At 49.8% G+C, this 14,312-nt stretch overlaps 1 protein-coding gene across 1 annotated transcript in view; it reads left to right on the plus strand.

Moving 5' to 3' along the window:
• The first annotated feature begins 703 nt into the window (after nt 1-703).
• ITGB5 (integrin subunit beta 5) overlaps nt 704-14,312 on the plus strand; it is a 60,364-nt gene continuing 46,755 nt past the window's right edge. Inside the window, exons 1-3 of the mRNA XM_051623352.1 lie at nt 704-966; nt 4,967-5,052; nt 12,677-12,881. Coding sequence (XP_051479312.1) covers nt 864-966; nt 4,967-5,052; nt 12,677-12,881 — 394 coding nt within the window. The 5' untranslated portion in view covers nt 704-863. The remainder of the gene's footprint in view (nt 967-4,966; nt 5,053-12,676; nt 12,882-14,312) is intronic.

Below are 14,312 nucleotides of genomic sequence, written 5' to 3' on the forward strand. Positions count from 1 at the left end.
CTCTAAAGTCTTCCTGGAGCCTTCTCTTCTCCAGGATGAGCAACCCCAACTTTCTCAGCCTGTCTTCATGGGAGAAGTGCTCTAGCCTTCTGATCACCTTTGCAGCCCTCCTCTGGACTTGCTCCAACAGCTCCACGTCCTTGCTGTGCAGGGGACTCCAGAACAGGACGCAGTATTGCAGGTGAGATGTCATGAAAGAGATGGGGAGTAGGTGGGGAGAATCACCTCCCTTGACCTGCTGGCCACGCTTCTTCTGATGCAGCCCAGGACACAGTTGGTTTCTGGGCTGCAAGCGCACGTTGCCAGCTCATGTTGAGCTTCTGCTCCGAGCTGTTCTCATCCATCCTCCTCCCAGCCTTATTTATGCTCGGGATTGTCCTGACCCACGCGCAGGACCTCGCACTTTGTGTGCGTGCGTGTGAAATGTGTGTGCCCGTACATACCTGATGTGGGCACACGCGCACACGTGTGTGTATGAACACGGGCACACACGCAGCTGCAGCCTGTGTGTGCGTGTGTGTCCCGGGGTGTGTCCGTCCCCGTGCCCGTGTCCCCGTCCCTCTGCACAACCTCCCACGCGTGTGCGCGGGCCCGGCCGTGCCCGCTCCGCGCCCGCGGGGTCGGAGTTCCGCCTCCCGGCGGGGCGGGGAGGCGGCAGCGCGCCCTCGGGAGCGGGACAAACAGCCGGACGGACGGCCAGACAGCCGGACGGACACACGGCCCGTCCCGCCGTCCCCGGGGCAGCCCCGCGGCGCCGCCCCCGCCCCCGCCTCCCGCCGCCGTCGCGGCTGCACAAAAGGCGGCGGGGAGGGAGGGAGGGCCCGGCCGGGAAGGGCTGCCCGGCCGCCCCGGCCGCCCGCACCATGCCCCGCCGAGGGGGGCTGCCGGCCCCCGCCGCCCGCCGGCCCCCCCCGCTCCTCCTCCTCCGCCTCCTCCTCCTGGCCGCCCCGCTACAGCCCGGCAGAGGTAAGGGCCGCTCCGCTCCCCGCCGCTCCGGGCCCTTCACTCGCCGCTCCCGAAGGCGGATTATCCCCTCGAGCCCGCTTCGGGGTACTTCGGCTGCGAGTTCTGCTTCTGCCTTCTCTCTCCCTTCCTTCCCGGCTGCCTCGGCTTCGCTCCCATCTCCCCGGGGCGCTCGTTCCCCGTCCAGCCCCGGTACAGGCGGGACTCGGCTGCCTTCCCCCGCTGCCCCCCTACCCCGGGGGGCTGCCGGTGTGGGGCTCTCTGCGCTTCACCCTCTGGCCCTGGGGCCTCCCGGGGTCCGCACCCCACCTCCCGCCCGCCCGCCGTGCCCCCGGTGGCGGGCCGGTTGGGGACCCGCGCTCCAGCAGCCCGGCTGGGCACGGACCGCATCCTGGATCTTAAACCTTCGAGCTAGAAAGCGTGAAACTGGTGTATGTACTTGTCTCTCGCTCTGTACTTTAATGGAACCAGTATAAGCACTTCTATTCAGGGAAAAGCACTTCCCTGGGATATTTGGCCGAGCGATGTGTGTTCATCGATCGGATGAGGAACAGCAGGATAAACCCACAAGACTTGGCGCTGCCGGTGTCCGGTCTCCACGCTGTCACCTTGTGTTGTCCCCCTCCCTTTTGTGCCCACGGAGCGGTACCCGCTGTACCCACCGGGATGCTCCCGAACGCGCTCGCAGACCGCAGCGCGGCTTGTGGCTGCTCCGGCAGCGCTGGCCGCGGGGTTGCTCTGCTCTCTGAACACCCGGGGGTACTTCTGATAGAAAGGGAGCCCACAAAATGCCCGAGCCCACCATGCTTGGTACTTACTCTCAGTGCTTAATGCTTTAACGCATTGTTTTATCAAGAGGCTGATCGTGCAGAGCACCGTGGCACCGCGGCTGCTAGAACTTGGAAGAGGTTTTCTTAGATTTATTTATTTACAGAGCCTGATCCTTAGAATTCATGATTCAATAGTGCAGCAGACCACCTCGGGGATGAAAACGTCAGGATGCTTATTGCAAGCATAAATAATATGATCTTTTTTCACACTTGGCTGTATAAAGTATGTAACTTTCCCCCCCCCACCACCTTAAGCAAGCCAGTACATTAAACTCAGGTAGAGGAGCTGCCCAAACTAGGATTTCTTGCAGAACAGGTTTGAGATGAGGTCTGATTGCCTGGAGCATCTTTATGAGTAAATTGGTTGAGTACCTTTCATGAGAGTTTCCTCTCTTGCTCTGCATCAGTAGTTTGAAGGATTAAACTAGCAGGATGCACTGTCTTCCTCTGCTTTTTTGGGCTCTCCTGTGGCTCAACCCAAGGGCAGGATGCCGTTTGGAAATGGTCTTCATGCCTGCTGGACAGTGCTCTGCAAAACGAAGTGGGGTGCAGGGCTTGGGACTCGAGCGTCAGTGTGAAGGACTGTGGAGTGGGGTGTGGAGCTCAGCAGTCCAGAGGGGGTGGATTAGTTTCCTCCTGGGTAATCTCAACTAAATCCGGGATGGAATTTTCCTCATTATAAGAAGTTTAGTTCAAGTTTAGGAGTGGTTTTATTAACTGTATTAGACTTGAGGAGCAGACTTGAGTTTCTTCTTGTCTTACTGGGTCACTCCTCGCTGGCACCTGAAAGGGTCTGGACTAGAATGAGCATCTTCAGGTCCTTCCTTTGCCCGATTCCGGAAAGGCCGTGCTGAATCAAGCACAGCAAAGACTTCCATCTGGAAAATCTTACATGTTTTTACTTTAACTCAAAAAGCTCGGGTTTCAGTCCAAAAGCAGGAGGTTTCACAAAGCTCCATTTTCACAACAATGCTGGAAATGGTTTGGTTTTGCTCCAAAGTGGAAAGAAAAAAATGTTTTTGGAAACTTCAAAAGCTACCACCAGGAGGAATGTCACCCCCATGGCCAGCCACAGGAGCGTGGGCTGCTTTGGTCATGGCACCCAGTGGAAGGAGGAGACCTTGGTTTTAATTCAGATATTTCTGTTACTAAGTAGACTCTTGAAAGCCCAGCAGTCAGGAATGAAGGTAAGTATTGTCCTGTTTCCACACAGAGAGCCAAGGCTGGGTAGCCAGGGTATGAATGCAAGGGTTAGCTTTATAAAGCCCTTTACTTTGCTGTGTTACCCAGTGCACCAGCTCTGGAGGAAAAGCTTTCAGCTGCATTGTAGCCTTTGGAAATGCAAGTGTTAATCTCTGTGAAAATTGCAACTCAGTCATATAAGTTATGTTTTACTTTATATTAGATCTTTGTGTTCTGAGCTTTTGCAACATTCAGGACCTAGTGTGTAACTTCTGAGAGTGAATGAGGAATGAATCGTCTGGGTCTGTGGAAACAGTCAGTGAAAAAAAAAAAACAGGAAAAAAACACCAACCCTCAGAAGGCCCTTGTTTAGTACGAATGAGCCCAAGCAGCCAGTCTGAAAGAGAGCCATAGAGAAAGTCCAGGGCTCCATGCTCCAGGCTTTGAGTAAAGCACCTTGTGGGCAGCTGAGACCCAACAGTGCAGGGCTCTGACATGGTTGTGCCTTGGCAATGGCTGAGAATTACTGACAGGACCTACTTGTCTTCTTTGCGTTTAGCCTAGGGTGTGCTAAGTTTTCCTCCAGCTGTCCAGCTTGATTTCACTCCTTCCTGCACTTCCAGACCAGCCTTGAACAGGAGAGGCCCAGGCAGCCACTGCTTTTCATTTGTTTGTGAAATAATCACATGGAATAGAGGAAAAAAATCCCTTTTCAGAAGCTCTCAGGGCAGAAAGTTCTTGAAACAGGAGAAAACTCTGTGTGGCTGTTCACCAGCCCATTGGCAAGTCTGTGCAACCTGCAGATTACACCCAGCAGCAGCGTGGTGCAGTGGTATCTGCAGATGAGACTGGCTGAAAATAGAGGCCTGACAATGCTTTTATTGACATTTGGGTTGGAAAAAATAGCAAGTTCGGAGCTTGAGCCTGAGGCATTTTGTTTGGTGTGTGCAGCCTCTGTGCTGAGTCCTTGGTTGAAGGTTTTTTTTAATCAGTTATTGACAGTAGAAGTTAATAGCTGCACCCGGCGGAGCTGGGGCATCAGTGGTATCGAAGGGCACATTGACAGCCACAGGCAATCTTAAACAAGCTGCTACATTCAGAGCTGACTCCATGGATGTTTGTTTCAGCTTAATTTGTGTGGTTCCACTTTATTTTTAAAGCCCAAAGCTCAAACTGTAGGTTTTGCAAGTGAAACTCGGTGCACCAGCAATCCAGGAACAAAGAGCATCACCACTCCCCTGGCTGCTGCTGCCGCTGTGAGCACAGGACCCTTGCTGGTGTCACAGGCAGGGAGAGCCCATGGCCATGGCGTGGGGCAGCATCTGCCACCCTGGCCAGCCTTGGGGGTGCCTCAGTGCAAACATGCTTCTTGGCTTAACCTGGATATCCCATGGAAATTACTCCTGTATTAAATTAAAAATAATTTACTGTAGCGTAAGTTCACCGTGGAGAACACCTGTGCAGAAGGGGGAGATAAGTATCTCCCAAGGTTGCTTTAAGATTAAAATTTTGGGGGGGGAGACACTCATATATTCAGCTGAAAAAGTTCAGGAGATGTGCCTATAAGTTCATGTCTTGGGAGGTTTTGGGCAGCCAGCTCTGTATTTCAGACTAGCCATACAGCTATTGTGTCTGTTCACAGTGATGGAAGTGTTGTATTAAGAAGTTAAATAGTTGAACTCTTTGCTTAGCCAGAAACTACTGAAAAAGAGGGAAGAAAAATCCCCAGAATCATGTTTTGGCCCTCAAAACCAGCTTCCACCCTTTTCACTTTTCTTGGGGAAAGAAAAGAAAATGAGAGCTCCTTACATGTTAATAAAGGTTTATTCCTTCTCCAGCCTTTTAAGGTCCCAGAAGGTTCTTTGCTCTTGAATATGTTTGAACTTATGGTATGTTTAGTGTTAAGAATATCGCAGAAGACCCTGAGCATTGTTTTGGAGTGAAGTAACTGTTCAACCCACCCCACTCTCTGTCATTCTCTCTTGCTGAAGGTCTCAATCTGTGCACGAGTGGAAGCGCCACATCCTGTGAAGAATGTCTCCTCATCCATCCCAAGTGTGCCTGGTGCTCCAAGGAGGTAGGTGGGCAAACTTCGGTTGTCTCGCATGCTTTTTACAAAGCAGGAAAAGAGCCATTCTCCCCCTTGTCTGTTCCTCACACCAGCCTGTAGCAGCAGGGATGGGTGAGGGTAGCGGGTGTATTTTGGGTGTATGTGACTCTCCAGCTCTTTGACACTGTAGGAAATAAGTCACTGACCCTGCTGGACCCCGTGCATCCTCAACAGAACAGCACTGTTCCTTCAGTCCCTTCAATTACCTTCTTGTTTTCTGTGGGTGCTGGGTTCCCTGCATGGGCTCTGTGTTGCAGGGAGCTGTTTCCCTAAAAAGCCCCAAGCCTCTGCCTGATGTGCTGCTACGTGTCCCTTGTTGCGTGGCCTGGCGTGGCGCAGGCTCTTTGTCTGTAGCAAATATAATTCTCCTCTCTGAATCTATTGTGTCATTTTGGGAGCCACCCCGTGCTGCTGGCATCCAGGCCGTGCTGTGCTGATGAGCAACACAGCTTAGCTGTGCACTTCAGGGTGAAAATGCATCCTTATGGTACTAAAGCTCCTTGCTCATAGTTTAGTTTGGCTTCCTTGGCTCATGAAAAATTGGAAGTATCTTTCACTGCGCCCTAAGGGCTGCTCATGAGTTTATTTATATATATATCTGTATCTTATCACACATTATCACATCTTGTCAACATCTTAGAGAGCAAGGGCTGTGAAAGACCTAATAATGTCTGATGCACAGATAGCTGTTGTCTGCCTAGTGCTGTATCTGCCCTAAGTATTTAAGAGAGAAATAAGGATGCTCACAGATGTAGGGAAAGACCCTGTCTAATTGCAGGTGCAGCTGCTGTGCCAGGAACCAACTCTGGGTAGCGAGAAACCCCAGAGCAGTGGGGGATCTTGAACCTCATGACTGGCATGTCCAGGAAGTGATACTCTCCTGTTCCCTGCTAACTCTTTTTCCTCTAGCATGGCTGTCCCAGTCCTGTTTTGGGGGGAGGCAAGTTGTGGGGTTGAACAGACACTTCACCTTCCAGCTCTAACTGGTGATGCTGCTCCTACCCTTTCTCCTGCCAGCCCTGCCTGGGGCTGCTGCAGCCCCTCAGGACCAAGGATGGGGATGGAGATGGGGAGAGTGAGACCTCTGGGCCCCTCAGTTCATCTGTGTCTCTAGAGCTACCCTGACCTCTATTCTGCTGGGCTTCCACTTACTTGTAGGCACAGCCACAGGTCTCCAAGGGAAACCTCCTAGCACTACTAACACTGTGCTACTTGACAGCGTTGTAGCTTTGATGGGTGTTTTCCAGCAAGGGGAATGGCGTGCAGAAGGGAAAGCGTAAAGCAATAGATCCCACTTTTGGGACATCTTGTAAACAGCTGTAAGAGCTCCTCTTCCAGCCAGCTCATCTGCGGTGGTGAGATTAGATCCAGGAACACTGGCTATTAAGCTATGGGTACCCAAAACTTGCTTTTTTCTTTCTTTTTTTTTTTTTTTTAACTCTTAGACTGAAAATACATCTTTTTGCCAAGTGCTGCCAGTGGAAATGTTTATCTGGTGGTCACTGTGACCACTAATTGTATGGCAGCCCATGGGATTGGCAGTTTGACTCTTACCTTGCAAACAGGAGAGTTACCAAAAAAAAGAAGAAATATTCCTAAATGGAACAGAGAGGCCAAGAAGGAAGATGGGTGTTTACAGGGAAGTGCTGTAACACTTCCTGACCTTTAGCCTGCGGCAGCTGTTTAAAAATACATGTCAAGGTGTTTTGTGCCAAGAGATACGTGTTTAAAAGCTGCTGTCCCCATTACATGCTCTGTGCTAAGACTTAGCCAGGTCTTTATTCAATATTATTATTTTGGAATTTGCTGTTTGAAACCAAATTATTTCTGTCTGACTGAGATCATCAGGTGAGGTAATGGGATTGTGAAAGATATCAAGAGGTTTTTGACTTCAGAAGTTTTCAAGTAAAATGATAAAGTCTTAGTATCTGCTTTCTTTGCATAGTCATTCCACCAGCTAATTTCCCTTCCCTCTGCTGCAGCCTAGTCAGGTACACTTCACTTATTAAATGGCTTTTAGTCTGTTTTCCTTCTCTATTTCCATTAGCTATCATTCGCTCTGTGTGTTGCCCTGGAGTGTATATGCCTGTCGAATTCTGTAGCTCTGCTAGTGTTTAAGCAGCCAGGCTAAGATACTGGAGGGGTTTCTGCAGATGCTGGTTACCTTGAGGCAGAGACAGGGTCAGCTGAGTAGTGTGTATATTTTCTGCTCTCTTTGCATTTACTTAACAGTTTTGGGAGTGAATTGGGCCATCTGATGTCATCTTTGTAGGCAATAATTAATAATTTTTTCAGGAACTATATGTAATAGAAGCCTATTAGTATATATAATATAATTATATGTATTTTTATATATTATAATTTGTTTATATATTCTATATACAGGAAGTGTAGAGTTGTGTATAATTATACACACAATATATATATATATATTATTATACTTTCCTGTCTATATATACCTTCTTATGTACAATATTCCTCCCTTTGGGGAGTAAAGTCATTTGGTGGTGCCATCATACCTGTTTCTTTGTCCCCCTGGGTGCCCAGCAGTGCCAGTGTTGTGAGGGACACTCCAGCTGTGGGAGTGGAGCAGCAGGAGCAGGAAAGCCCTGCTGTTTCCTAGAGATGACCCTGGCTCATACAAGGTTGTACGCAATGTTGCATCCTACTCCATCACCCTCTGCACTCCCAAATCCAGGCTCCACATGACCACAGAGGAGCAGAAAGTCTCAAGTGCTTGTGGACTGCAAATAGGGGTTAGGAGTGAGTGAAAGCAATTCTGTGGATCCAAGGAGCCCTATGCCAATGGCTTTCCAAGTGGGATAAGCTTCTTTCTATTTTCATTGCCCTGAATTATCAGGGTAAGAGCATGTGTATAGATGGACACAGCAGAGTAGTCAAGAATTACTACCTCCTAACTTGTTAGTACATCACATCCCCTCGGCTTGAATCAGCCTCTGTTCACTTCTGCTTGTGTTCAGCATCTCTGCTTCCATCAGAGAGGATGATGATGGATGAGCTGATGATAGCAGCTTCTGCTATCCGGCAGTGCCGGAGCCTCCAGGGGCAACTGAGCTAACCACAAGTCTTAGGGCTGTTGGAAATTTGGAAGCTGACATCAATTTTGTTGGCTCATGGAAGAATACCTTGAAAGGCAGGACTTAAATGGGGAAATACGTTTAAATGGCACTTAAAAGAGGAGGTATAGGTGTGTGACCTTAACCATCGACTGAGCATGCCTTAAAACAGGACTGTCTGAGGGAAATACATGACTCTTGGGTGACAGAGAGTGCTGCAGCCTTTTCTTCTGTGCTGGATTCTGAGAAGATTCCTCAGCTTCTCCTGCAAGCTCGAGAAGAAGCTGGCAGTGGCTAAAAGTCGCTGTCGAGCTGCTGGTGAAGGACTGGCTGGAATCTGTACTTTGGATCACGGGGTTGTTGGGATCCCTGCAGCAGCCTGGCTTGGGTGGGAGAAAGGGATGCTCGTTGGTTTTCTGTGGTGCTGTCAGGTTACCCAGTCTCACCAGAGCTTGTCAGGTTTGCTGGGGACTCTGGAAGCGGCTTCAGTGCCGTCCTCTGAGCTGCCAGGTGGGGTGTGATAGACGGGTGGGACTTGTCTTCATGGTGAATCGACCTGAGATGATTGCAGGGGAGGTGATCTCCAAAAGACCACTCAGGAGTACTGGGATGGAGGGAGGAAATTATGTCATTATGGTGCAGTTATGTTCTGCTTGCTGCTTTGGGGAGCAGTGTACCAACGTGCAGAGAGGTTCCTCTTGTTTGTTAGGTGTATACACACTGTGTGTTCATCCATGCATTACCTACGTAGATGCATTTGTATGTGTACGTGCAAAAGAGATATGCACATTAATTATATTAATTAAACTGAAATTTTCTTTTTGATTAATTGAACTGAAATTTCTCCAATGGCATCCCTCTGTTTTCTAGTTGATGGCTTGCACCCCATCCTCTCCCATCTCAGAAATGTGTCCCTGGAGAATGAGGAAGGAGAATCAAGGATGTTCATACAGGGAACATGTCCATTTTTTTCTCAGTGTAGATAGAAACCATAGTTCAGACTGAATTAAGGCAGAACTTGATTGATTAAAGCAAGAAATGGTAGGTATGCGTCTAGTCAGGAAGTAGATATAGTCAGGTAGACACAGTCAGTGCTATTCTCCATGTTTATGGCATGAACTGAACAATTTGTCCTAAAAACTGCCAACTGATGAGCATGTAATTGTCACCCTGCTGTTCTCATTCATTCTGGCTGCTCATATCCATTTGCTTTTGTGAGCGTGTTAGTGTGGGGGCCAGACCACAGAGTGCCCACCAGGCTGTGAGCAGCAGCCTTGCTGTCAGGGATGAGGTGGGATTTGAGGTAGCTCCTGCTGGCTGTGGGGTACTAGCTGCATTTCTGGTGATACAGGCAGGTGGTCGGCAGGTATTTGAGCTCACTGAATTGCTTAAATATCAGTGAAATGTCCTCTGCTCCTGGGAAATCTGGGTTTCAACCACATCTGAGCCAGTGCAGGGCTTCCTTTCAGCTTGGCTGCTCATGAATTATTTGGACCTGTGTGATAGATACCCTTTACTCCTCGAATGTCTCATCCTTTTTTCCTCTCATATAACCTCCAGGAGCTTTGATTTTCTCTGTTGCACAGAACTCAGTGCTTGAGTTGGATAGTACCTGGTAGCCACAGTTTTGGCTTTGGGTTTTGATCTGTGGGTGCATGTGAGGGATGTTTGCAGTGTGCTGTGGCCATTGCTGGGGCTTTCCTAAGGCTGCTGTCACTCCCCTGCTTGGTGTCATCCTTCCTGGATTAGAAACCAAAGCAGAAGTAGAGGTCAGTCCTGCAGCCCCTGGGCTCTGAGCGGCACCCCTGAGGCGGGGGGGGGGGTTGGTGTTTTCATCCACCCCAGATAATGCAGCATTTCACCCAACCAGAAGGAGCCTGGATTTGATCTGAGCTGCAGCTTGTCCTGTGGCAAGTCCTCTGGGCCCGTTGTAGGAGAAAGCTTAAGAGAAAATAGCTGGGTCAAGTGAGGGGGACCTGTGCAGAGGTGCTGAGAGCTTTGTGCAGGTCCCATCAGGAGCTGTCGTGTAGGAGCTTTCCCCCAAACTCCTGAGCTTCCTTTGGAGAATGTCTGTCACGGAGGCTGCAGAAGAAGACACTGCAGCAGTAACTGTTTCTCACCACCACGCAAACCGGGCAGGCTTGCACACGCACAGGCGCCCTGCCCCAAAAAAGCTCCAGGCAGCTCCCACACGGATACACCCCTCACCACACTCGCTGGCCCTGCCTCGTCCTCAGTGTGCGGACACTGCTTTTGTGTACACCCCGTGCTGGGATGGTGAGCTCTGGCAGGGGGGTTGGACTGGAGGATCTTTCAAGGTCCCTTCTAACCCCTAAGATTTTGTGATTCTGTGAACTGGTACCGTACCCAGAGCCATCTCTTGTGGTGTTAGCAGCTCGACTGCTGGAGAGCAGCAGCTGGGGTTGGAAGCTGCCATCCTCCTCTCCCTCTGCTGCCCTGCCCTCCTGGCTCTTGTCATGCTACCCCAGCCCCAGCCAGGAAATTATGTCCTTATTCAAAGCCCTTTGAAGTGGAGTCTTTCTTTTCACATCAAGAGACTTTGGAGCAGACCCTGGGGAGGATTGGAAATGCCTGATCAAGGCTGCAGTTGCACAAGGAGCTCTAAATGCCATCCTATTTGGATACTTCTCTCCCGTGTTAATTCCTGGGGAATAACTAATGGTTCCTTGCTGCACTCCTGGTGCTGTTCGTGTTGTTTTTTTGCACAACCAGAGTGTCTTTTCTAATAGGTGGCAGCAGAAATGAGCTAGCAGAGGTGCTCACCTGGATCCATGGTCTAGGCACCAGGAGAGCATCTCCTCATGGATGCCCTGCTGCTGGGTGGACAAGCCCAGGAGAATGCCTGGACTTTTCACTGACTTTAGGTCAAGCCACATCCAAGATAAACTTTTCTCCAAGGCTGCCCTAAACTGAAAGGCTGGGCATTGTTTTTAGTTTTGTGAGGTATTCCAATTTTTAGTTTGTCATGCTGAAGATTATTTAAATAGTCCCAGTCCTTCTTTCTGGAAGTTCATCTGTTTACATGATGCGTTCCAAGAAATTAATGTTCGCATTCATCCAACACACTGTCTCCTTGGCTGGACCCTGCTGCTGGATGCTGGAATGCAAATCTCACATTTTTCAAATAGCATTGGGACCTTGTAGTGAGAAAATGTAGCAGGAGCTTCTGTCTGCATCCTCAGGGAACCCTGAGCATGCTATGGGGTACGAAGGCAAGATCTGTCGCATGACTTCTCCCTCCTTGTTGGCTCCCCTGTCCTCCACCGTGCCAGACCACCAGCCAAAAGTGGGGTTTATTCAGCCCCACTCCAGTTTTTGGCTGAGTGGCTGAAAGAAGGGCTGGTGTGGTTGCAAGCATCTTCTCTGCATTATTTCATGTCATTTTAGTCCATCAGCCCTGGAGCAGAAAACGGTTGTCTCTATTGTTATAGTGAAGGAATAAGTAGGAATCAGCTGTTAAAAATTCAATAAGTTTTGGGCATGCGACTTGCTCCCTTTTGCCTAGTTAGGAAAAAAAAAAATAGGGGAAAAAAAAAGGCATTCTCACAAATGGGCTCTTAGCAAAAGGCTGCATTGTGCAGCTGGCTGCTCCCCAGTGCCCTTCTGCACAAGGCTGCATTGTGAACCCTGCATGGGGCTTGCAGCAAGGGCTGCAGCTCTAAGGCTGGGGGCTGGGAGACCCCCTGCCCCAGCAACCCCTCCTCCAGGAGTGAGAGGCTGCCTGCCCACCTTTTGCCCACCTCCCATGCAGACTCACCCACCTCCCTCATTCTCCAGCAGAGCTGCCCAGGACAGCCTGCCCGCTTCAAACTGCCCCGGCTGGGCTCTGCTCCAGGGACCACCTGCTGCAGTCACTTGTTCTTCTGTCTGATGGTGTCACGTCAACACCTGTGGCGCAGAGGTGGGAGGGAGGCACAGGCACTGCTTGTGTGGGGACGTGGGGTGTCTTGCAGGGGGAAGAGGATGCAGGTCCCTGGAGCCACTCAGCCTCAGTCTCCAGCTTCACATTGTGACTTGGCTCTCTAGGTTGGTGGGTTTGCTCTGCTTCCCACTACACCACCTTCTTGTCTTCTGTTCTTTCTTTTGCAAAGCTCCTTCAAGGTGATGCATGTGCAAAAAATAACAGCTTCTCACCTTTTTCTCTCAGAGAGAAGGCAATGAGCTGTCCAGGCAGCAAAACAAGCACTTTGCCATGCTTTCACAGGGCTGGGAGCAAGTGATGCTGCTGGGGTGAAAACCCAGGCTTATTCTCTTGTGGTGGTTTGAGAGCAGCTTCAATTTTCAAACCCTCACAGGATTTCTCTTTTGATAGATCCGTTTGACAGGCTCAAGGCTCAGTGCAGGCTGCTTTTGAGTACAGCCACCACAAATGACACCAGCTTCCCCTTGTCATCTCCTATTTGCTGCAGATACCAGCATGTCAAAGCAAAGTTCCTGCTGTGGGATTGATGTTTCTCCCTCCCCTTCCCTTTTGTCCGCTCTTCACTCCCCAGGAGTTTGGCAGCACAAAGTCCATCACATCGCGGTGCGACTTCCTGCAGAACCTGCTTGCAAATGGTTGTGCTGGAGCCATTGAAAACCCCAGCAGCAGCATCAGCGTGGTGAAGAACGTTCCTCTGAGCAGCAAGGGCTCTGGGCAGACCCACCTGGATGTCACGCAGATCACGCCTCAGAAGGTTGCCTTGAATCTTCGTCCTGGTGAGTCCCCAACATCTGTGAGCCATAGGGGGTGAGAAAGGGTGGGTGGGACATGCCAAGAGCGTGTTATAGCTCCTTACCTTGTAGCTCACTAAAGCAGGTGGCTTCTGACCCCTTCCAGAGCCTATGAACTTCACTGGTACATCATGAGCTGGTTTAGGCCTCAGGTGGATGTTCCCTGTGAGAGGAAATTGCTGTTATGCAAAATCAGTCAAATCCTACCAAAATCATTACCAAAACTAGTCTTAACCCTTGCATGTGTTTTAAAGGAACCTGCTTGACTTTAAGAATGTCATTGCTGGATGGGAAGGAGTTAAAATAACTTTGAATCGTCCACCAAGCTGACAGTGCTTGACTCTAAACTGAGACAGTTCCTTCTATAAATTGGAAACAAAAATGCATATCTGTTTTCTGTCAGTATGCAAAGGAGCCATGGGATCAAGGCAGAAGATGGAGATTTGAACTTGTGACTCAGGCCTTGGACTGTAGCCAGCTCCCTGTTTCATTCCCCTGAGCCATCACTTTTCTTCAATCTCTTCCTTTTAATTAAAAATTAGAAGGGAATGGCTGGGCTGAGCCACATGAGCATGCTTGTTATCAGAAGTTTTTTGCGTGGTGGGGGGGGAGGCTTTAATGTGGGTTCAGAATTCTTGCAAAAATTTGGCAGCCGATATTTCTGAAGGGGGGGGAAAAAGCACTTTATTGTAAAGTTAAGGGACAAATATAAAAGCTTGATTCATTATAAGCAATTGCTGTGGGTTTCTAAGGCTTACAGTTTTGTGACAGCTCTCACGAGTGTAAATAAAAATTAAGTTTTTTTTGCTCAAGAGTAACATGAGATTGAGCGGGTGCTCGCAGGACTGGTGCTCTCCCAGATCTTACCAGTTGCTGCAGGGTTTTTTGTTTTCATTCTACTGGTTGGATAGTTGTCATGTCTCTGAATTAACTCTTCCTCAGCCCTGTTCCTACTGTCATCAGTCAGACCTTCAAATGTGAAGAAATTTTGTTTAAAAGCAGGTACCCAAGGGTGCTGGATGCATGGCTTCTGCAACTGGATGTTGCTGATAGGTTTGTTCCCATCCAGAAAAAGGAGTTGCTACTACTCCTGTTTCTTGAGGCAGTTCCTGGCAGAAAGGGCTGGCTCAGCATCCACATCTTGCCTCCTGCAGATCCTCCTTCATGTGCAGTGGCTGGTGCTCAGCAAATTCCCCTTTCTCAATCCCCAGCAGTTTTTCCCAGCCGAAGGTGTGGATCTGCACTGCTCTGGCAAGGCACGGGGTTGGTCTCTGTGCCACTTCCCAAGGGCCGTGCTGTCAGATACTCTGGGCTGCAGAGGGCTGGCATGCTTTTCCTGCCAGCTCTCCCTGAGGACCACACTTGTGGCCACCCTCAGGTTTCCTTGGGCAGCAGAGAAGCAACCCTCCAGGTCTG

Source organism: Apus apus, chromosome 6, assembly GCF_020740795.1.
Source record: "Apus apus isolate bApuApu2 chromosome 6, bApuApu2.pri.cur, whole genome shotgun sequence".
In the NCBI taxonomy this organism is placed as follows: Eukaryota; Metazoa; Chordata; class Aves; order Apodiformes; family Apodidae; genus Apus; species Apus apus.